At 46.8% G+C, this 23,468-nt stretch overlaps 1 protein-coding gene across 3 annotated transcripts in view; it reads left to right on the top strand.

The window, feature by feature from the left end:
• The window catches only part of SLC30A3 (solute carrier family 30 member 3), a 534,152-nt gene that overhangs the window by 364,938 nt on the left and 145,746 nt on the right, over positions 1 to 23,468 (top strand). For all 3 annotated transcript variants that reach the window (XM_078650094.1, XM_078650096.1, XM_078650095.1), the window contains exons 3-4: positions 20,561 to 20,707; positions 21,852 to 22,005. In XM_078650094.1, the coding sequence (XP_078506220.1) occupies positions 20,561 to 20,707; positions 21,852 to 22,005 (301 nt within the window). The remainder of the gene's footprint in view (positions 1 to 20,560; positions 20,708 to 21,851; positions 22,006 to 23,468) is intronic.

The raw sequence follows: 23,468 nt of genomic DNA on the forward strand, positions 1-23,468 counted from the left end.
CGGAGAATCCCGAGAAGCTTGCGGTTGACCTTTTGGTGGAGGATCTGGTTACGAATTATCTAGCTCCCGCCGGACTTAGCAAATTCTTTGCTGTTGAACGCGCTCATCGAGTCCCTGGTGGGAAGGCGAAGTCGGGTGCCCCCCCCGAGGCCCATTATTGCCAGATTATTCCACTTCAGGGATCGGGATGCTATTCTTCAGGCCTCACGGGATAAGGGCCCAGTGAAATTTGAAAATGCCTCTGTTTCTTTTTATCCTGACTTTTCACCGTTTGTTCAGAGACAAAGACTTGGATTTCAGGGAGTGAAGTGACGATTGCGAGACTTGGGCCTCAAGTATGCCATGTTGTTCCCGACCAGGCTTCGGATTGAATACGGAGAACGTACATTTTTCTTTGATCGCCCGGACACTGTTAGTGACTGGCTTGACTCTCTGCTTAGGAGAGACGAACGTACTGGGCACCCCGGAGGTGCCGATGGGGGCGCGGCAGAGTGAAGGTTGCATCGTGGATCCTGGCGTCTGAACTTTTCTGCTTTTTCAGCTGAGTCTGGACTTTGGTTTTCTTTTAAGCCTAGATTAGCTTGGGGATGGCGGGGGGTAAATGGGGACTCTTCCTCCTCCTGGGTTCTTTGCGTAGCTTAGTTTAGTAATGGGGCGACAGGCACACTGTAAGTTGGGGTGGCTTATTAGTCGTGCGCAGGGGTGCAGGGTGGGGGGTGTAACATGTTTACATTGGGAGGTGGTGGGGGGTTGTGTATGTGTTTTTTTCTTCTCACGAGGCATCGTATTGTTTTCTTCCTTTGCACTGATCATTGGGTTCTGTGTGGGTACTGCTCTGCCTACTTCATGGGGATGGGGGGTGGCGAGTTGAGACTGTTATCCTGGAATGTCAATGGGTTGGGTGACAGAATTAAGCGAGGGATTGTTTTGCGGTTCCTTAGGCGTCATTCTCCCGATATTGTCCTCCTACAGGAGACGCATCTAATAGGTAATGCATGTCAGGCAATGAACAGGCATGGATATCGGTTGGTGGCCCATGCGGGGTTTACTTCTGGTTCCAGGGGGGCTGGTATTCTTATCCGGTCCTCTCTCCCTTTTGAAGTTGATGAAGTAAGGCTTGATGACAGGGGGCGCTACGCGGCGCTCACTGGTAGATGGGAGGGGAAGACATTGTCCATACTCTCAGTTTATGTCCCCCCGGGCCTGCAGTCCTTGACCTACGCTGATCTCTGCAGGGTCCTTTTGGAACTTCCTGAGGGCCGTCTGATTATGGGTGGGGATTTTAATTCGGTTGTCTCTGGCACCTCTGATCGTCATCCTCCTAGGGATTTGCCCAGGGCTCAAATGTGGTTGAGTGATTTGCTTGAGACTTTCGGGCTGGTGGACGGCTGGAGACTACTGCACCCCTTGCAACTACAGTACACCTTCCATTCTGGGGCAAATGGTGGTCTCTCGAGATTGGATTACTTCTTAATGCCAGCGGTCCAATCCTCCTCCATTAGAGAGATTTGTCAGCTTCCTAGGGGTATTTCCAATCACTCTCCTTTGTGGCTTCGTTATGAGGTCGGGATGGGCAATGAGGGAAGGGTCGCCCCTATTAACCCCTGGTATTTCCGCAATCCTAAAACCCGCTCTGAACTTGTGAAAGCTATTGAACATTATTTTGACGAAAATGTGGGGTCTGTTTCTTCTGCTGTTTCACTGTGGGAGGCTTTCAAGACAGTTGTACGTGGGCAGTCCCTATCCTTGATTGCCGCCGCTAAGAAGGCCGCAAACGTGGAGATTGTGCGATTGGAATCTGAGATAACCGCACTTGAGGACGATCTCCGGATGGGCGTCTCCAGTGTAAAGTTACATTCCCTTGCATTGAAACAAGCTGATTGCAGGGCTCTCGTGACTGATGCGGCGAGAATGATGTATAGGGAGCAGCAGGGCAGGCTGTATGATGTGGGAGACAAGGCGGGTAAATTGCTTGCGTGGTTGGACAAGAAAGAGAGAGTGAATCGTGTTGTTCCGGTGATTGAACGGCCTGATGGAGAGTGTGTCACTGACCCAGTTGGGATCGTTCGGTGTTTCGCGGACCACTTTAGGACTGTGTACACCTCGGTTTGTGGTAGGGATGAGGAGGACTCCCGTATGCTGCTGCGGGATATCGCTTTGCCTTGCCTTTCTGACGCTGACAGAGACCTCATTGATGCTCCGCTCACAGTGGACGAATTCGCTGTGGCTATTCGTTCCCTCCGTTCCGGTAAGGCGATGGGCCCTAATGGTTTGCCCATTAAATTGTACAAGCTGCGACCCGACAAAATGGCGCCCTACCTCAGGGACATGTTCCTTGAGGCTTTGGAGTCTGGTTCCCTCACCTCGGGCCAACAACTCGCTACTATCGTAGTCATTTATAAGGAGGGTAAGCCGCGGGATTGTTTTACTTCGTACAGACCCATTTCTCTGCTCAATGCCGAACCCAAAATTTTGGCTAAATTGTTGGCTAATCGCTTAATAACTGTGATCGGGGACTTGATCCATCCAGATCAATCCGGTTTTATCCCACACCGCAATACTGCTCTGAATCTTCGCAGACTCCATGGAGTTCTCGCGAGGGCCAGGACGCTCACCGAGCCAGCCATTTTGGCTTCCCTTGACGCTACCATGGCCTTCGACACTATCGAGTGGCCCTATCTTTGGGCGGCCCTTTCGAAGTTTGAGTTTGGGCCGGGATTCATCGCCTGGGTGAAACTTCTCTATGAGATACCCCTGGCTCAGGTGGTAGTTAATGGGAAAGTGTCTTGCGTTTTTACGCTTGGGCGTGGTACCCGGCAGGGCTGTCCGCTGTTTCCACTGCTTTTTGCTCTCGCTCTGGAACCTCTGGCGGAGTGGCTCCGTTGGGAGCCTTCTATGCGGGGTATCCGATGGACTCCAGACTTTGAGGATCGAGTCTCGCTATATGCGGATGACATCCTCCTCTATCTCACCTCCCCTGGGAAGTCCCTGAATGTACTTTTTGATGTTCTGACCTCCTTTGGAAAGAACTCGGGTCTCATTATTAATTGGGCTAAATCCTGCGTCTACGTTTTGGCGGGAGATCTTCCTCCACTGCCTCGTAGATTTCCGATTCAAGTAACTGAGACCGGTTTTCAGTACCTGGGGATTTACGTTTCTTTGGACCCCTCTAGGCGATATGAGCGTAATCTGTTACCCCCCCTTCAGCGGCTCAAACTGGATGTTGCTCGCTGGCGTAGGTTGCCACTATCGCCCCTCGGCAGAGCGGCGCTTTTTAAAATGATGTCTCTGCCTCGATTTTTATACGCACTTCAGAATTCCTTTGATCCGATTGCCTCTGGCTATTTTCGTGAAGTGGAGAGACTGCAGAGACAACTGGTCTGGGATGGGCGTGCCCGTATCGCTCTTTCTAAACTCACGCTTCCGTGGTATGATGGCGGTATTGCCCTCCCGGACATCAGGCGTTGTTACTGGGCCTCTCAGCTGAGCGCGATTAACCATGCGACCTACGCACCAGGCATTACCCCGGCTTTCTCCATGGATCAATTTCTTTTGCCAGGGTGGACCTTTAACAGAGCGTTGTACTCCGGAGGACTCCATGGAACACTGACTGGTCCCACTAAAATTGCTGTGAGGATGTGGCGGGATGCGAATGCGGCCTTGGGTTGGTGTGGCAGATTTACTCGGGCCACCCCTTTGTATGATTCGGAATGTTTGGGACATCTGTGGAGAACGAAAGGGTTCTATAAATGGGATATGATTGGTATAAGTAAGGTGGGTGATTTGTGGTCGAAATGTACCGTCAAGTCCTTCGACGTGTTGAAAGTGGAGTACGAGCTTGGTGACACGGAATTCTTCAGGTATGCTCAGGTCCGTCACGCTCTCTTATCTGTGTTTACTGCGGGTGATGATATTCCTGAGTCCTCCCCCCTGGAGGACCGTATTTTGGATGGTCATGTGCCCGACAGCACGATTTCATTGATTTACAAAAAACTTATCAATAATAGAGCTGACTTACTGTTGCGCCTCAGGGCCTCGTGGAGCGCTGACGGACTAGAACTGGATGACGAGGACTGGCAATCTGCTTTGTCCTCGCCTAAGGAAGTTGCTATTCCTGCTCGCCTGAGGTTCGTCCAGCTTAAGATACTTCATCGAGTGTATGTTACCGGGCCATGTCTGGTTCGAATGGGCTATTCCTTGGATGGGTTGTGTAAGCCTGGCTGTGGAATGTCGGGCACCTTCCTCCACATATTGTGGGAATGCCCGGAGGTGGTTGAGTTTTGGTCCCGAATACATGTTGTGATGGAGAGTGTTACAGGTGTGTCGTTGCTGCCCGAGGCCAGGCGTTGTCTGCTGAATGTTTGGGAGCTCAATGACTACAGCTCTGCACAGATTGTCTGGGCGACCCTCGGAAATATGGTCGCGAAAAGAGACATTGCTCAGCTTTGGGGTTCTCACAGACTGCCCACCATATCCAGGTGGAAGGAGAACATGGACTGGTGCATGTTCCGGGAGAAGACTGTGTACCTTTCCCGGGGCCGGCCCAAGAAATGGGGTAGGATCTGGTCCCAATGGAATGCTTATCGTGGTAATATATGTGCTCCCCCACAGGAGGTGAACCCTGATGTTTCTGCGTCCCCCTAATTGGCATCCAGTTTTCATTTATTGCTAATGTTTTTGTTTGTTTCCTTGTCCACCCCTACTGCCCCACGCTAACTGATTGCAATTCGTTTATCTACATCTGGAGCTCTGCCCGCATTGACTCATGATTATGTAACACTGTACTTTTGCCTTGTAAGTTTTGTTTTATTCTTTTGTATGTTTGTTTGTTTTAATAAAAAATAAAAATAAAAAAATGTTTGCGCTATATAAAACTACGTTAAAAAAATTCCACTTTTAGAAAGGTGGCATTTTCTTGTCCTAACCATTTGGTGCCTGCAGCTTGTTCCAGGGTCACATGCCTAGGTTTAGTTGGCAGTTGGTCTTTTTGTATTCCTCTTAGACAGCCAGACAATAGGGAGTCTGAGTGTTGGTAGGATGGGCCATCTCTGAAAGGATGAGAGGGCAGAGCTGTTACCTACCACACCTGCAATTCAATAGGGCTGTCTCAGCACACAGACAAAAGACTTCACACTAACCTAATGTGCCCCCAAACAGACTGGGACGAGGGCAGGGAGGCAGGAAATTCCAGTCACCTTGGTAAAGGGAAACTCCAGCAGCTTCTCCCACTTCAAAGTAGGCACCAGGCATAAAAAGAAGACCTTCACGCTTCAGTACACGCCTGGACCTGTCGATACTACATCTTACATCTTAGTGTGGAAAAGTAAATTTTGCCATGTTCTGTGTCCCTACGTGTCCCCCATCTTATGTTATGTGTGCATGATTAATATGCATATGTATCCCCCATGTTCGATTAAAGACGCAATTACAGTTGTGTCCATCTCTAGTATGCTAGTTTCCAGTTCTCGTGAAAGCTACGAGTATTAGGCCTATGTAAAGTTACGTTGCCACGTTTCTCAGTGTGCACGTTATTTCATTGAAAAGTCCCCGTTTCTAGGCCTCAAAAGGGCCCGGACACCAGATTCACCTCCTGTCTCCTGAACCCTCGCTGAGGAGCGATACAGCCCCCACCTGTATCCTCGACCCTTCACTTACTTCCTGCCTCGCAGTGCCCGGCTCGGCCTGGCTCTGCCTACGAGTCTGCCAAGAGTATGTTATGATTCTAGTTATCAGTCCAGCCCTCCTTCTCTGCATTCCTAAGCTACTGAATCGCATCAATAGTTTCCGTCATTGTCTAGCCTTTACGTCTCCATGTAGGAGAAATACTGTATTAATGGTCATTTAATATTCCTCAACACGCACTACATGTAGAATAATGCATGCTCCAGTCTTAGAGTCTGTTAGCCTCTCCCCTCCTGACTCTTAGTTTATATCAACATGTCCTCTAAACATTAGATACTAGATAGGGTTTAGGTACATGTCGCCCTGACTCTCCAGACTTCAGTCTTTACTCCTAGCGCAGAGTTCATAGCCCCCAGCTTCTCCTAGTAACACGTCATTGTCAGTTTGCGCGCACCATTAGGTTAGAGGTCCCGGCTCCTTAGGTAGCCCCCTCCATGTTTCCGCCCCATTTATGACATATTCTGTTACGTTTACATCACATGTCCATGTATACGCCTCTTGTTACACCCACTTTCACCCTTATCTTTCGCGACTGATATTGACCACACCCACTGCTCCGCCTACGGTATTCACTGTAATGCAATTGTTTTAGTATATATATGTTGTACATTGTTATTAAAGTTGGCGCGCTCATTCCCTGTCCCCCCTGCAGGGCCCTGCCATCCTGTTCCCGTGCAGGTTGTCCTGTTCCTGTCCTTTATGCTGTATTAAACCTGCAAACTCCTACTACCTCGAATCTTGACTCTTATTTATTGAGCTATCTGATATTACTATGTCCAGTCAAAAATAGATCCGGTATTATTTATTTATATACCACATAATGGCGCCCGAATAGGGACTTGCCCTTTCCCCACGCGCCGGTGAAGCCACGCCGGCCCCCTGACCCTCTGCAGCCGTGACGGAACCATACCGTGCACCGGCAGATATTTCTGCTTCAAGTATCCCTCAGGCCCACGGAGGAGACGGAGGTTGCGGTCCAGCATCCAGACGAGGCGGTGGAGGAACGCGGCGAGTCCCGACCAGAGCCCAAGCCGAGAGTCCGAGGTATCCGGAGGCCCACCCGTAACAGAAGTCCGAAGTCCGTCCGTCCGGCGTCAAAGCAGTCCAGTCCAGTCCGAGGCCTTCCGTTCTTGCTGCCCGGTGAGTACCGTTGCTGGGGTAGTATCTAGACAGGGTCAATCTAATTGACTCTGGTCCGTGGGTTTTGGTGGTACACAGACCCAAACGAAGTGTCCACTTCGGTGGATGCGGGTCCTGACGTGTCTCTTCATGAGACCGGTAAGTTTCGTACTGTTTTAGCAGTGCATCTAGTTTCTGTTCTAGTCAGTTCTGTTCTCGAGAAGATTCATGTATTCTGTTTTCAGTATTCCAGGTAGTATTCTGTTCGAACTGTTATTTTAAATGTTCTTCATGTATTTTTAATGTCGTGGTATGAAAGTGGTGTAATTATCGTGTTCATTGTGTATTGTATTGTGTCTAGATTACAGTTCCGTCATGCCGTTGTTCTCCAAACTATGTCAGTTAAAAACAAGAAAAGGTCTGTTAGAAGCAGCAGTTCCTGTCCCGCCTAGGGACAGTCCAGGTCATTTTATGTATCAGAAGCATGGCATAAGTGCCATATTATATCTAGATTTATGGGTAGAGTACACCAAAGAGTTAGAAGAAAAGTATAGATGGCCCGTATCAGGTACGTGGGATGCCGAGTGCATCATGCGAGTAGAAGAAGCATTATGGAAAAAGAAAGCCAGACAGTCACAGAAAGATGCCATCGAGTTATGGCGCAAAGAATCTCATAAAAGAACCGAAAAAGAAATCAGAAAGTCAGAACTAAGTAGAGAATCCTTAGAACGAGCCCAAGAAAGGGAACTAATCGAGATAGGTGAACGAGTCAAAACCGAACAGTCAGACAGACAGAGGCATGCCCTCATTAAGGGTATGTATCCTCTTCTTGCCGAGGGCTTGCCAAAAGCGACCCCGGAGGCATCCAGTAATTTTCCGCCACCATTAGTTCCGATCAAGCTACGTCACAAACCGACCGCAGCTGATATTTTTATTTCGTCCTATTTGGACGACACAGTCCCAGAATATACAAATCCTGTTCCGCCAGCTCCTGTAAATAATGTAAATCCTGCTCCTCCAGTCACCGGAGTACCTGCTACGGTACCCCCGGTCCAGCCCACATTACAATTTCCCACCGCGCCAGCACGAAGAGTATCAGTCGACGATTCTAGTTTAGGGGCCGCAGGAGGAGGTCCTCCTGGTACCCCGCCGCCACACCAACGTGTAACGTTAGTCGAGTTACATGAACGTGCGTTACAGCGTACGCCCAAATATAAGTCCGTTGCAGAAATCCGACGAGCCCTTACTGAATGCCGCTATGATCCAGTTGCAGGTGATGATAGTACAGTTATATATTCCATCCGTGTAAGACGGGTGACCGGGTATTTGGACACCCTACCGAATATGAAAGAAGATCTAGACAGAATTTATCGTTTCATCCGTACAGGGGATGATCCAGAAAGTATTGGCGAAGCCATGTCTCAAAGGAAAGCTGAGATCCAGCTCATGTTATTAAAGTTTCTGATTAATTGTTTAATAAGAGAACAAGATTCTCCGACTAAAGATCCGGCCGAAATGAGAATCCTGACAAGGTGGAGTGATAATATAGCCGAGGGTAAGCACAGAACCATCAGTAGTATAGAGAGTATGTACAAGAAAATTCGTAAGGAAATAATAAGGTTACACGAACAACGTAAAGCAGCACAAGGAAGCGAGAAAGAGAATGACTCTTCTACTGAAGAGGTAGACGACGAGAATCCCACTAGAATAGCGTATGTAGGTAGAACTAGACTTTCCGACCGACATTCACGTCTAGACTACAAGAAAACTGTTCCTCATCCAGCACCAGAGCAAGGTTCTCTAGAACAAGTATTTCAAGTTACCGATCATATTCTGAAATCACGAATCGGTTACAGTGAGTTAAGTACTATGCATGAACAAGAACTAGCCCGATCAGCAGTCCGATGGATTACTGATTCTACCACTTTTCCAGATGAAATAGTGGCTCAAATGTTTCTGAAACTGCCCCCAGCCGAGCAACGACTGGTGGGTATGTATATGATCCAGCACCTCATTACTCTGTATGAGGGTCAACACTCTGATCCAGGTCCGTTACACGATGTCCTGAACGAGTTACTCCAGTATAGATGGAAAGGTCTAGGTACCGATTTAATTAGTGTTATTCTAGAACAGCGCCACAAATATAGAACGTTTTTGAACCCGCATTTTGTTCATGTCTCACCCCCAGAAAGTAAACCCTCTTACATAGACAGACAGAATCCGTTACGAGAAGTACACCCAGTCAGGACAGCAGATGGTGAAATGCAACGAGTATTTGTTTACACCCCGATTACAAAGATGGAACTCTTAGAAATGAAGAAATTAATTCCCTGTCATGACAAAGATCCAGCAGGGTTCCACCGAGAATTAAAAGACATGCTCCGTATGGGAGAATACACGTATCCAGATATAATTAAAATGTTAAAAGTCCTGTTGCCCGCAGGGGTATATGAAAAACTCAAGGAAAAGGAATGGGAGGTGGGAGAGAAAAAGATCGATTGGGCAGTTCTAGAAGCTGAAGATAAGATACGAGTACCAGGTACCGGTCTTGGAGAGAAATGTAAAGAATTACCAGAACTGTTAATACAAGTTTTGCCGAGGTTATTAGCAACTAAAAAGGAAGACTGGGATGCAATCTCAGCCTGTAAACAGAAACAAGACGAAGACACTAGTGATTTTTATTCTAGATTTGAGAAATGTTTTAGTATAAACAGTGGCCTCAAGACAAGTAGCGAGTCATACCCTCATCTCTTTGTTACTAAATTAGTCGAGAATTCAAGTCCACAAGTTAAGAATCGAGTTTTGAAAGTCGAAAGTACCTGGCAAGCTAATACCCCGTCCCAAATGTTACAGATGCTTCAGTATCACCAGAATAGAATCAGAGAAGAGCAAGATCATGAAAGAAAACGTATGAAAGACACGAAAATGAAAGTACTAGTTGCACAATCTGTTCCTCAAGACAGTCAGAAGAAGGGTACGAATCAAGCCAGTCATCCTGCAGTTCCCGTTAAAGGGACCTGCAATTATTGTAAACAGCCAGGTCACTATATAAACGAGTGTGCAGTTCTGAAACACAACATAGCTACCGGTAAGACTAAAGAAAGACCACGTCCGCCTAGACAAGAACAAGTTCCACAGACTTCTCAGCCACAGAATGCACAACAGACAGTTCCAGCACCGCAGCCTATTGCTGCAACACAGCATGTTACACAGCAGATGTACCAGTATGCACAGTCCGAGTATCCAGAGTATCAGCCATATTCATGAAACAGCCTAGAGAGGGAGGTAGGCTTGCCTCTCATCGAGATACCTGTAGATCAAGAGGGTCCCTATGTTCACAGTCAAGTATTAGGGAAAGACAGAAAGTTTCTGATTGATACAGGGGCAAGTAGGACGACCATCAGTCACGCCGAAGTTCCAGGGGCTCCGCTCTCAGGCTCTAGAAATGTTTCCCTTGGATTTTCAGGAAAGCCTATTGTAAACGAGATATCTAAGCCAGTCACTCTAGAAGTAGGTCCATTGTCCCGCACTACTGATCTGTTACTTACGAAGTCATGTCCAGAAAATTTGTTAGGCATTAAAACACTGAAAGAATTAGGTGCAGTCATATGTTGCTCCCCAGAGGGAATACGACTGTTTCTACGTGACTTCAAGGGTCACTATGTATTACGAGATTTTGATCCGAGATTGTCCAATGTTCCACAGCATTTATGGGCGCAAGGTCCAACTGATGTAGGTTATATGCAAATCACACCCCATCGTGTGACTCTCAAGCCAGGTGTAGTGTTACCACGAATCAGGCAGTACAGATTGCCACCTGAGGCTGTAACAGCCTTATCCAAATTTATTGACGAGCTCATCGCTCAAGGAGTAGTTGTAGAAACTAACTCCAATGTATGTAATTCTCCGATCATTCCAGTCATGAAACGTACTGATCCAAATGCACCCCCAGTATATCGATTAGTGATTGACCTTCGAGAACTCAATAAATGTATTATTCCCCAGTACCCAGTTGTCCCAGATATCTCTTCCCTATTGACAGCCATTGATTCCGAAGCCTCATTTTTCACAGTCATAGACCTCAAGAACGCGTTTTTCAGTGTCCCCATTCATCCAGACAGCCAGTTTCTTTTCGGATTTTGTTTAAATGGAAGGAGCTACCAATTTACACGAGCTCCTCAAGGTTTCACAGAAAGTCCTAGTATTTACAGTCAAGCACTTAAGAGACAACTAGACAACATTCACATGCCAACTGACACTGCCCTGCTCCAGTATGTCGATGATCTACTGATCACAGCCCGTTCTGAACGTGCTTGCGAGCGAGCATCCCTTACAGTCTTGTATTTCTTAGCAGAGATGGGGCACAAGGTGTCCCCTTCGAAGCTTCAATTCTGTGTCCAGCAAGTGATCTATTTAGGCCACTTACTGTCCAAGAGGGGTAGGCAGTTGACACCCGACCGTATCCAGTTAATAGCGAGTCTTCCTCAGCCCAAGACCCAGAAGGAGGTACGTGCTTTTATCGGCCTTACTTCTTATTGCAGACAATGGATTCCTCAGTATGCATTTCTAGCTAAGCCACTGATACAGTTAACGACACAGGAGGCAGCCGTATCGACTGTCCTCCCTTGGACATCTGAACATACACTTAGTTTCAATGAGTTAAAGAAAGCTTTATGCCAAGCTCCAGTTCTAGCTACACCGAACTACAGTAAGCCTTTTACACTTTTCGTCACAGAACGTGAAGGTACAGCATTATCTGTTCTCACACAAGATCAAGCAGGACAGTACAAGCCCTGTGCTTATTTTTCGAGCACACTAGATCCTGTAGCCCAGGCGCTGCCTGCTTGCCTCAAGTCAGTTGCAGCCACAGCACTAGCTATCAGACAAAGTGATTCCATAGTATTAGGACATTCCTTGACAGTACAAGTTCCACACTCCGTGGAAGTTCTTTTAAACCGAACACAAACTCAGCACTTGACAATTGCACGTTTAACAGGTTATGAACTGACACTGTTCCAGCCACACATAGAAATCAGACGCTGCAACGTTCTAAATCCTGCTACACTGTTACCGTCAGTTAATTCGAATCCTGCCACACACGACTGTGTGGAAGTAGTCAACACTATGACTAAGCCAAGACAAGATCTGACAGATATTCCATTACCAGATCCCGACCTGACACTTTATGTGGATGGTTCATGTATGAGAACAAGTACAGGAGAACTAGTAGCCGCGTATGCAGTAACTACTGACACTGAAGTTATAGAGACACATCGTATTGACACCCTGTCTGCTCAAGCAGCAGAGCTAGTTGCTCTGACTCAAGCCTGCATACATGCCAAGAACCTGAAAGTTAATATTTATACAGATTCACGCTACGCATTCGGAGTTGTACATGACTTCGGAGTGCTCTGGCAGGCGAGAGGTTTCATGACTTCTCATGGAACCAAGATTCAGCATGGTCTCCTTATTCAAGCTCTGTTAGATGCCATACACTTACCGACATCTATTGCTATCATGAAATGCAAAGCACATACGAAAGTTACAGACATTGTTTCTCAAGGTAATGATCTAGCAGATCGCACAGCCAAGCTTACAGCACAGACTCCAGACATGTCAGTTAATCCGACACAGACACATACTTCAGATCTGACTACCTGTATGACAGTTAAGGACCCCACTCAAGATGTCATAGATATCCAGTTACATGCTACTCCCGATGAAATCAAGAAATGGTCCGAACAAGGGGTCCAGACAGATCAGGGATGGGTAACGAAGGGAAAAGCCACATGGTTTCTCCCCGACTCTATGGTTCAAGTCATTATCAATACCGCACATAGTCCAGCACATTTAGGAGAAAAAGCTATGATAGATAGTATCCAGAACATTTGGTTCAACAAGCATTTACGAGCTGCGGCCAAGCAGAAGGTCCGTACCTGTATGATATGTTGCCAGTTTAATCCAGGTAAAAGTGTCCCGGTGGAACAAGGTGGATTCCAGCCCCCTGACCACCCTTTTGAAGTCCTCCAGATGGATTATATTCAGATGGAGCGATGTCGAGGTTTCAAGTATGTCCTTGTAGTTGTGTGCGCTTTGTCCAGGTGGACAGAAGCATATCCAGTCCCAGATTACACAGCCACGACCACTGCCAAGCAGTTGGTTCGTGAATTCTTCCCCCGTTATGGACTCCCTAGGGTCGTATATTCTGACAACGGCCAGCCATTCTCATCTGAGCTCATGAAACATATCTCCCTTTTGTTAGGGTACCAGTGGAAGTTCCATTGTGTACGCCATCCTGAAGCAGCCGGTCTAGTAGAGAGACATAACCAGACCCTGAAAATCCGTATTGCTAAAATATGTAAAGAGAAAGGTGTGGATTGGCTAGTAGCTCTGCCAGTCGCTCTGTTTTATATGCGCATGGTCGCACATTCCAGATCAGGTCTGTCCCCGTACGAGGTCGTATTCGGCCGCCCCCCTAATATGTGGGGTACACCTAGACCCCGAAGTATTACCGATGTTTCAAGTAATATGCTGACAGATTACCTAGCTTCCTTGATGTCTGCCCTACACTCTTGTCGTTCACAGGTTGCCGCCGCATTTCCAGACAATACCGAGGTGGCACCTCATGAAATCGTTCCTGGAAGTTTGGTTCTTGTAAGGAACTTTGATCGTTCAAGTCCGCTGGAGCCCCGCTGGAAGGAGCCCAAGCAGGTCCTCCTGGCCACCCGTACTGCCGTCAAGCTGGAAGGCAGGAAGGGCTGGGTCCACCTGTCTCATGTGAAAAAGTTTTACGGACTAAAGACTGTTTCCAAGAACATTTCCGAGGATTTTAAGGATTTCCAAAGTACTATTCTTAAGGACTGTCCCGCAAAAGACAATGATACAGATTCCTCCCTGTTAGAGAAAACTCCGCAGCAGGAGTACAAGCTAAAATTAAGGTCTAGTAAAATAAGTCAGCCAGTTTGATTGTCTAAGTCCTCCCCTAGGTGAAACGGTTAGACCGGTTTCTGACATGTATATAATAGACCCCCACAGAGAGAGAGTTAGTGAGAACTCTAAAAGTTGCACTATTATTTTATGTTTTCTGCTATATCTCAGCCTTATGATTACCTGCACAAGTTATGCATTTTATTTGTGTTTTCCAGTTTCTAATGTAAATGAGTCTGCTAATGCTACAGTAGAGCACACGTTTAGTGATCTACCTCCTCATGAACTCTCATATCGTCTTGCTATGCGTAATAATTCCTTTATCCGCATGTTACATTATTCACACCAGACCAGCAATGCCACTAATTGTTGGGTGTGTGGTCGACTTCCCCCTTTCCAGACATCGAAGGGAGTTCTGCCACTCTTTCCTTATCCATTTTCACATAACGGTTCATGTGGAGCATGGTCCACGTTAACGTCATCCTCAACAGATATGTCTTTTCTTAACAGTACATGTTTCCCAGGCAAGCAAGGTCTGCCCCACAGAACAGGGCTAGATCTAGAAAATGAAGTTTATAATTTGGGTAATTATTCTTCGAATTTTATGGTCCTGAATGTTCAGTCTGATACTACTCCAGACTTACCTGCTATGTCAGTATTACCAGTAAAAGGTGAATTATGTGTCCGAAAGAATGGTTCCGTACATGTAGGCCATAGTGATTGTACTACTATTGTCAAGTATAGTGACAGCAGGAAATCTATTTTCAAAGCTTCACGTCATTCTTATTTTGTTTGTGGTCAGACCGCATATGTTCGTCTGCCCCTCGATTGGGAGGGAACCTGTTACATTGCCTTCCTACTGCCACCAGTTTTTCTAGCCCCACCTGACTATCATAGGAATTCTCACCTAGTACATACTAGACACAAGAGAGACCTCCCGATTGTCGATTATACTGAAACTGCTCTAGAACAATACATAGATATCAATAAAGGTGTCTTCCCCTATTTAGGTACTGTCGTGAATAGTAAACTGATACGTAGATTAACGAGAACCCTTGAAGCAGTAGTGATTGAGACTACTTCTGCTCTAGGTAACTTAACCGAAGAGCAATCCTTTATGAGAATTGTCGTGCTCCAGAATCGTCTCGTCCTTGACGTCATACTGGCCGATAGGGGCGGGGCATGTAGAGTCATCGGATCTAGTTGCTGCATTTTCATTCCTAATAACGCACCGTCTGTTTATTCAGCTATTACCAGACTCCATAAAATTGCCCATATGTTACACCAAAATCCAGGCACCTGGACATGGTCCGGTTGGTTCTGGAATATAATTTCCGCCTGGGGATGGAAAGTATTGTCCTTTCTAGGTATTGCAGTAGCGATCATATTCAGTTGCTGCCTCTGTTTACAATGTGGCCCTGCGATTTGCGGCATTTGTGCTACCTCTTGTATTCCTAGCCCCAAGTCCCGTTCTAAATCCAGTTCCAAGACAATTCGAGACGAGCAAATGATACTGTATGAAATGATAGATGGTATCATTGTAGGAAGGTAGATCCCTGACTATGGTTGCCCCCAACTTTTTGCCTGGTGTTTTGCTGGTTTTCTGACTTAGTTGACCTGGGGCCCTGCTATTCAGGACCCCAGGCCTACTGCTCTCTCTGTAAAATGGATTCCATGTACCTTAGGTACATATCTAATTGGATACTGAGTCACCTTATCAGCCCCTGTACAGTGTACCTTAGGTACCCAGGGCATAGGTGTACCCAGGGCCTACCAGGGGCTGCAGCATGTATTATGCCACCCCTGGCTGGCCATCCAAATCTGACACAACTGGCTGCACGACAGCTGGGGCAAGGTGGTGTAATCACCCTTTGCTTTAGATATAGTATACCTATATCTAACCCTAAAATGGACACACAGATCTCCTATCAGTCACTCCTATGGCAGGCCTTAACAATCCTGAAGGCAGAGTGCTTGGAATCGTGTGAGATGGTGCTCTGGCATGAGCTGAGCCTGTCTGCGGCTTTCAGGATCCATCCCTTAGCCGTTTCCATGATATCGCATACCATATACTCTTAAGTGCATTATAATCCTCGCGGTTAAATGCCAACTCTGGTATCGCTTTATCAAAACATGTCGAGTAAGGTGTCATACGAATTGGAATACTAACCCCTCGCCAATTCTGGCGACGGGGTTAGCATTCCACCCTTCTAGAGGGACACGACATGCATGTAACCTATAACCCGGTAAAAGTCAGACAGAGCCTTAGCATCCACAAAATGGATGCTGCCACCGAGACACAAGTCTGCCCTCCTGCTGCTGGGAGTCCTCCCAGAGCAGGAGATAAGGACAAAGGGTTTCCTGCCAGGGGCGGTGCCAGCACCGTCCCAGACAGGGTTTTGTGTATTGTAGGTAGGCAGGGCTTTAGAGGAAGGTGACTGCAAGTGGCACCCCGGTGCTCACTGTGCATAGGCCGGCTGAAACCAGTTCCAGGGGCACTCCAGCCCCTGGCCTGGGGAAAGCCCGCCAAGGAAGTGGGTGTAACCACCCCCCTCCTGGTCCCACCCATAGGGCAGGACCTAGTCGCGTGCCAGCCCCCTTTTCCCAGATAAAGGTAGGGACTGGCCCCCTTCCAAATCAGATCATCTTTGAATCCTGAAACTACTTTCCACGAAAGGAACTCAAGACTTCTTCCTAAGATTTCTCCCTTGTGACTAAGGAGTAGTCACCCTGCATCCGCAGGCACCATCTAAGAACACTGCGGTCTGCTGCACGTCCTTCCTCCGGAATCCGACTGCCCAGCTCGACGAGACCCGGCTTCCCTGGCACCTCTGACCTCTACCCACCTCTACAGCACAGCTGAGAACCGTGGGTGCGACGAGACCTCGAGGGACCGGCCATCGCCAAGACTGCACGCCTTCTGCACAGCAAGCCCACCGAGTAATTTCCTGGTGAGTGCTTTGGGGTCCGAGAAGCCCCCACCCTGAGCAGCTCCAGCACCGAAGAGCAGCCCCCCAGCATCTCCACGATCGGCGTGGGGCCCTTCTGCTTTTTGCTGCTCACCGCGTTGTTTGGCTACTAGCCCGCTGGCTTGTGGCCTTCCGAACGACGCCCGACGACAACACTGCTGCTGGTCTGGTTGCTCCAGACTGGCCCTTGCTTCCCTCCATCGGAGAAGTACCCTGGACCCTCCTGGTCCAGCTGAGACGCCATTTTAGGTCCACCGCGTGGGCCTTGCATTTGCCAAGACTTGTTGCCCAATCCTGGGTCCAGCGACGTCGACAGCAAGAACCTTCGCGGGACAGCTCGCACCTCCATCCTGGTCGCCGACAACGCCTCCTGGTCCGAGAGACTGCAGAGCCCAGCAGCGCCCACTCACCTGACTGCGGTGACTTCGCCCGGTGCCATCCTGGTGCCCACTTAATCACTGGCTAGTGATTCAAGAACTTGGTCCCCTCTGCTTTCAGGTTTCCTTCTTCCTTGATCCAGGCTTGGATCCATCGAACTTTCCTTCACTGGTCGCCTGCCAGCAACTTCTTCCTTCCAGGCTCCTGGTCCGGCACGAGGATCCCCGACGTCTTTTCAGACCTATGCAGCTGCAGCCCCTGGGCTAGGTAACTTCGGCACTTCGGTGTCCCAGCATAGCCTCACTATCTAAGGGTCAGGATCCACTGTCGTTTTCTCCCTACCAGGTCGGGTTCGCCCGTGAACACTAACTTTGCCTTTACTAGCCTCCATAGACTTTGTCCCGCATCCCGCGTGAGAGTGCACACTCTGCACCCGAGTCCCCTAGGTCTCCTAGAAGTAATCTAACGATTCCCTAGTCAAGTCCTAGCGATTCCAAAGCCTATTAGTACTGTTACTTACCTGCTAGTAATTCGCATTCCACTTTTAGAATATATGGTTTTTCGTGCCCCTCGGGCATTTGTGTATAACGTGCTAACTTAAGTATTTTCACAAGAGTTTTGTTGTGTGCTTAGCACCCTGTCCTCATAAAGAGTACAGGGTTGTTGTGATTCTAATAAATACATTGTTTATTTTCATAACACTTGTGTGGTGTCCTTTCACTGGGTGTTCAAGGGGTAATGTGATGGTAAAACAGCTGGCTTAACACGCCCTCTAGAGTCTTAGCCTTAGACTGCTCGTATCCATGCTACTAGGATAGCTGGTCTATAAGGTTGACTTACAACCAATCATCAATAAGGGTTGTTTGGACTGATATATAGTGATCACTAGAATAGTGAGCACTGCACATCAGGCCAACTTCTCACAATCATGAATATTGATGTTTCCTGATGGAAACGTAGTGACAAGGAGGGAATGTGGAAAAGTAAATTTTGCCATGTTCTGTGTCCCTACGTGTCCCCCATCTTATGTTATGTGTGCATGATTAATATGCATATGTATCCCCCATGTTCGATTAAAGACGCAATTACAGTTGTGTCCATCTCTAGTATGCTAGTTTCCAGTTCTCGTGAAAGCTACGAGTATTAGGCCTATGTAAAGTTACGTTGCCACGTTTCTCAGTGTGCACGTTATTTCATTGAAAAGTCCCCGTTTCTAGGCCTCAAAAGGGCCCGGACACCAGATTCACCTCCTGTCTCCTGAACCCTCGCTGAGGAGCGATACAGCCCCCACCTGTATCCTCGACCCTTCACTTACTTCCTGCCTCGCAGTGCCCGGCTCGGCCTGGCTCTGCCTACGAGTCTGCCAAGAGTATGTTATGATTCTAGTTATCAGTCCAGCCCTCCTTCTCTGCATTCCTAAGCTACTGAATCGCATCAATAGTTTCCGTCATTGTCTAGCCTTTACGTCTCCATGTAGGAGAAATACTGTATTAATGGTCATTTAATATTCCTCAACACGCACTACATGTAGAATAATGCATGCTCCAGTCTTAAAGTCTGTTAGCCTCTCCCCTCCTGACTCTTAGTTTATATCAACATGTCCTCTAAACATTAGATACTAGATAGGGTTTAGGTACATGTCGCCCTGACTCTCCAGACTTCAGTCTTTACTCCTAGCGCAGAGTTCATAGCCCCCAGCTTCTCCTAGTAACACGTCATTGTCAGTTTGCGCGCACCATTAGGTTAGAGGTCCCGGCTCCTTAGGTAGCCCCCTCCATGTTTCCGCCCCATTTATGACATATTCTGTTACGTTTACATCACATGTCCATGTATACGCCTCTTGTTACACCCACTTTCACCCTTATCTTTCGCGACTGATATTGACCACACCCACTGCTCCGCCTACTGTATTCACTGTAATGCAATTGTTTTAGTATATATATGTTGTACATTGTTATTAAAGTTGGCGCGCTCATTCCCTGTCCCCCCTGCAGGGCCCTGCCATCCTGTTCCCGTGCAGGTTGTCCTGTTCCTGTCCTTTATGCTGTATTAAACCTGCAAACTCCTACTACCTCGAATCTTGACTCTTATTTATTGAGCTATCTGATATTACTATGTCCAGTCAAAAATAGATCCGGTATTATTTATTTATATACCACATTAGGCTGAAGTGACTCCAAGGGTCAGCTGACTGACCTCCTGTTAGAGCTAAAGGGACTTAACAAGCTCCAGAAGATTCTTTGCATCTACCCAGCTGACCTGCTGCTTGGACTTTCAGTTGGACCTTCAATTAGACTTGCCTAAGCCCTGCTAGCCTCTGCTGGAGGGAGTTCCTGACCCCAAGAGGTGCCACTCGGGTCTGGGACCATTCGTGTGGCATTAGTTGAACCCCTCCATGAAGAAAAGGAGAAATCCTGACGTTTTGGGTTCTTTGGGCCTGCAAATAGGCCTATTTGTGCCATGATCTTGCAGCATGCACCACCTTCCAACACGACGCGCCGCTGAACCCAACTCTTGGCACTATAGTGGCCACCAGAGACAACCGACAATACGAGAGCTGTACTTCATGCTATAGCATTAAGAGTCTGAGGTGACCGCCAACGCGCATCTCCAGCAACAACCGTCCGCGACGCCTGACAGGATCTTCGCGCTACAGCGGCGAACGCCCACAATGCCTGGTCTGCTCTTCTTGCTACAGCGACGACCATCCGCAGTACTCTCCTTGATCCTTGCAGCCTCCTCCACTGCAAACAGAACTCTTCGTGTTGGACTTTAGAAGGTAACTTTTTCAGTGGGACTACCTGGTGCCTGTATCCCACCCACACTCTATTGTGGTTGGCCTGAAGTTGTGACCACTAGATCACGCACGACCAGATGACTGTGAGTGACACTTTGTGCATTTAGGTGCTATAATTCCTTTAAATCTTTAAAATGATAAAGTTGCATATCTCCAGTTCTACTGATTGTAAGTTTTTGTTTGATTTTGCTGTGTCAGATAATTTATTACATTTTACTCAATTTTTGTAAAATAGTGTGGTATTTTTCTTGTGTTGTATTTTCACTTTACTGCTATTTGTGTGCTGCATAAATACTTTACACATTGCCTCTAAGTTAAACCTGACTGCTTTTGTGTTAAGCTACCAAAGGGTTAATCACAGGTTAATCTAGTTACTTTTTGTTGTTCATCCTGACAAGGATTGTGGTTGTTGCCTCAGGGTTTCAACCCCACAACCAACTACCCAGTTTCTCACAGTCCCCAAAAAATTAGTGACGGTGGGCCCGAGCAGCAACCACCGGCTCGAATTGAGCCCTGATTATAACTAAGCTCTGCGAAGTGCTCTGAAAACTAGTGGCCAGCTCAATGCAAAAGTCTATGAATAAATAAATACAATTAGGAGTGTTGAGAGGCTTCAGTTGTTTTTGTACATTGTTCTAAGTCTATTGCCTAAGTGCTCTTATTAAAGTGAATTCTGCCTGTTCTACAGGTGGCTATCTGGCGCACAGCTTGGCCATCATGACCGACGCCGCTCATCTGTTGACAGATCTGGGTAGCATGTGTGTCAGCTTATTTTCGCTGTGGATCTCGACTCGGCCTCCTACAAAGACTATGAACTTCGGCTGGCATCGATCAGGTACGAACAATTATCTAGTTACCGTCTGAAGAACTGTCTAAGGAGTTACAACTGAGTTACCAACTAGTTATAAAATGGATCATGCCTTTGGATACAAAGTTGACCAGATGGGTGTACTCTTGCTTTCCTTTGGGGACGCGTAATGTAATTACTTGGGTCCATTAATTCTGTTCTGGTGCATTTGTCGCCTAGGATAGAGTGATATAGAGAGCACCCAGTCCACCAGCGGATCTCTAAGCGTGTTGCATATACGCATAACTGAAACAGGACTGCTAGCAAGGGACACAGTGTAGAACTATATCTCAACATCTCTTTAGGGAACGTAAGGCATGGTTTAGAGCATCAGGATGTGCAAACATTTGCAGCTCCTTAGTGGGGCGTGTAAATTTACCAAGGAAATGACTGTCAGCAGACTTAATACCACAGTGGTACAGCAAATCCATTGTAGAGTGGTAGACTTTACATACTACCCAACTCTAAACCAGACACAGGCAACTGTATAGCTCTAGGCTCTGAATTGTCTGATGGCACTATCCGTTAAAGGCTGAATAATAGCTCTTACATTTGAATGGCAAAACCTTGTTCTTATAAGGACCATGTCTGCCAGGCACTGCCTTGGCCATCACTCACTGACCTTCTAAACACTGGACTGATTCTTCAGCCAGGCTGTTTCACAAAATATAGATTTGTAGGTAGTTCTGAGTAAGCTGACTATTCTGGTGGTGGTACAAGTACTGTCCATTCCTCCATACCATTGTGTGTGTGCATGTTTGGAATGCAGGATAGGTGTATGATATATATGTGTACTTGTAACCATGCTGCTGTCTCAGCGAAGGAGCGTGGGATGTAGGATGTGGTGCGAATTGAGAGCTCTTCATGGGTAGTGGTTGGTAACAGTGACACAGAGTCAGAAGAATTGTAATTGGAGATGAATCATGTGTGAAAAGTAGGTATCCCTTTTTTCAACCTCCCAAACCTTCTTGTTCAGTCCATCTTCTCCCATCCTAACTCCCTAGGACATGCACACACTGTTAAAGCCAGTGATTCACCCACACAGATAGGCAAGAGAAGTAATAACCACTGGCTTGTCACTGAGCAGGTCTATTCTGAAACAAGTTTATTTTTCTGTTGGGGGCTATCCTAGAGATTCTTGGTGCACTGGCATCAGTGCTTTCCATCTGGATCGTGACGGGCGTGCTGGTCTACCTTGCCACCGTAAGAATCATCAACAATGACTTCGAGATCGACGGACATGTCATGCTCATCACCTCCGGGTGCGCCGTCGGAGTCAATTTCATGTGAGTTCCTTGTCAGTGCCTTTATGTCTATATAATATTCTGGGAGCCTGTAATCCCTGTACAAAAGATGGCCTCTACATTCACCTATAACAAGGAAATGACATAGCTAATACCTTATTACAGTTGAGTTCTGATGTCATAATGCCTGCTGCCAGAGCCAACAGCCAAGGGAAAGGGCAGCTAACAGAGCATACTTTCAGCTGCAGTTTAAACAACAGTAAGATTAACTTGCTTTTCCTTCTAATCTGTTTTTCTGGATGAATAGTTATAAGCAGAAAATAGATAATTAAAATATATATATATATATATATATATATGAATGAAAAAATAGAATATCTCTGCATGTTTGTATGCATTTTTAATGACAGCATTTTCTTAAATATGACATATCTTTTTGTGACAAAATATCTTACTGCTATTTGGTGTGTTTAATTTTTCACTAGAGATTTAAATATCGTTTTTATGTTTATGAACATCGTCTCTCTTTCATATAAGGGAGCACCACACCAAGAGTTTAAGTGGTTTGTGGGAAGGGATAGAGTGTGAACATGTATTATAAGGAATAAAATACCCCTTGCTGTATATAATAAGGATATTACAAGTCACCTTGGTGTCCATGACATTATAAAGGAACTCTGCCTTCAGCCTCAATACTCGGTATGGCTCATGGAACTCCTCAGGGACTTGCAGTATCTTTATGATGTTCGGCAGGGGGTACTTAATCCCATCTAGTACTCAGTGGACACCTCCTCTGCACTCTTTAATTGTAAGTGTAAATTGTATTGTTATAGTGCTTCTCCAGTATTAGGGGTGTCTTTCATAGATTCACATGCTTGAATATTCCCCGTCGTCGAAGTGGGAGTCCCACGGTACATAAAATAGCAGTAATATATACATATATACATGAAAATTATCATAATTACATATATACATGTATAAAATGCAGTAAAATATATAAAGTTTAGAAGTACCATAGAACCAAATAGGCCCATAGAAAGCCTAAGGGAGAACTCACTTCTGATAGATACATCTGCCGTGTGGATTCCTCACCTTGTGAATATTCCCCTTGCGTCAGCAACATTCGGAAATTCTTTTGTAGCTTTGCGCCGACGTGGATCCGGACGTCACAGAGGCACGACATCGCGCGCGACTCCGCTGACGTCACCGACGCCTACAATAGGCCCACGCCGGCGTGATGACATCAGTTCCCTTTTTTCCGCGTCGTCGACGCTAACGGTTTTCAGGGATCGTGTAGTAGCTTACAGTAACTTTGTTACTATTTTCGTATTATTGTGTCTATCTTCATTCTCTTCGGGATGTCGTCGAAGAAAACTGGATTTAAGGCCTGCGGTGAATGTGGCAAGACTATGTCTATCACCGATCCTCACGAATGTTGTGTCTGGTGTTTAAGCTCAGACCATGATGTCGAGGACTGTTCTTGTTGCAGGAAGATGACTCCGAAA

Source organism: Lissotriton helveticus, chromosome 6 (genome assembly GCF_964261635.1).
Source record: "Lissotriton helveticus chromosome 6, aLisHel1.1, whole genome shotgun sequence".
Lineage (NCBI taxonomy): Eukaryota > Metazoa > Chordata > Amphibia > Caudata > Salamandridae > Lissotriton > Lissotriton helveticus.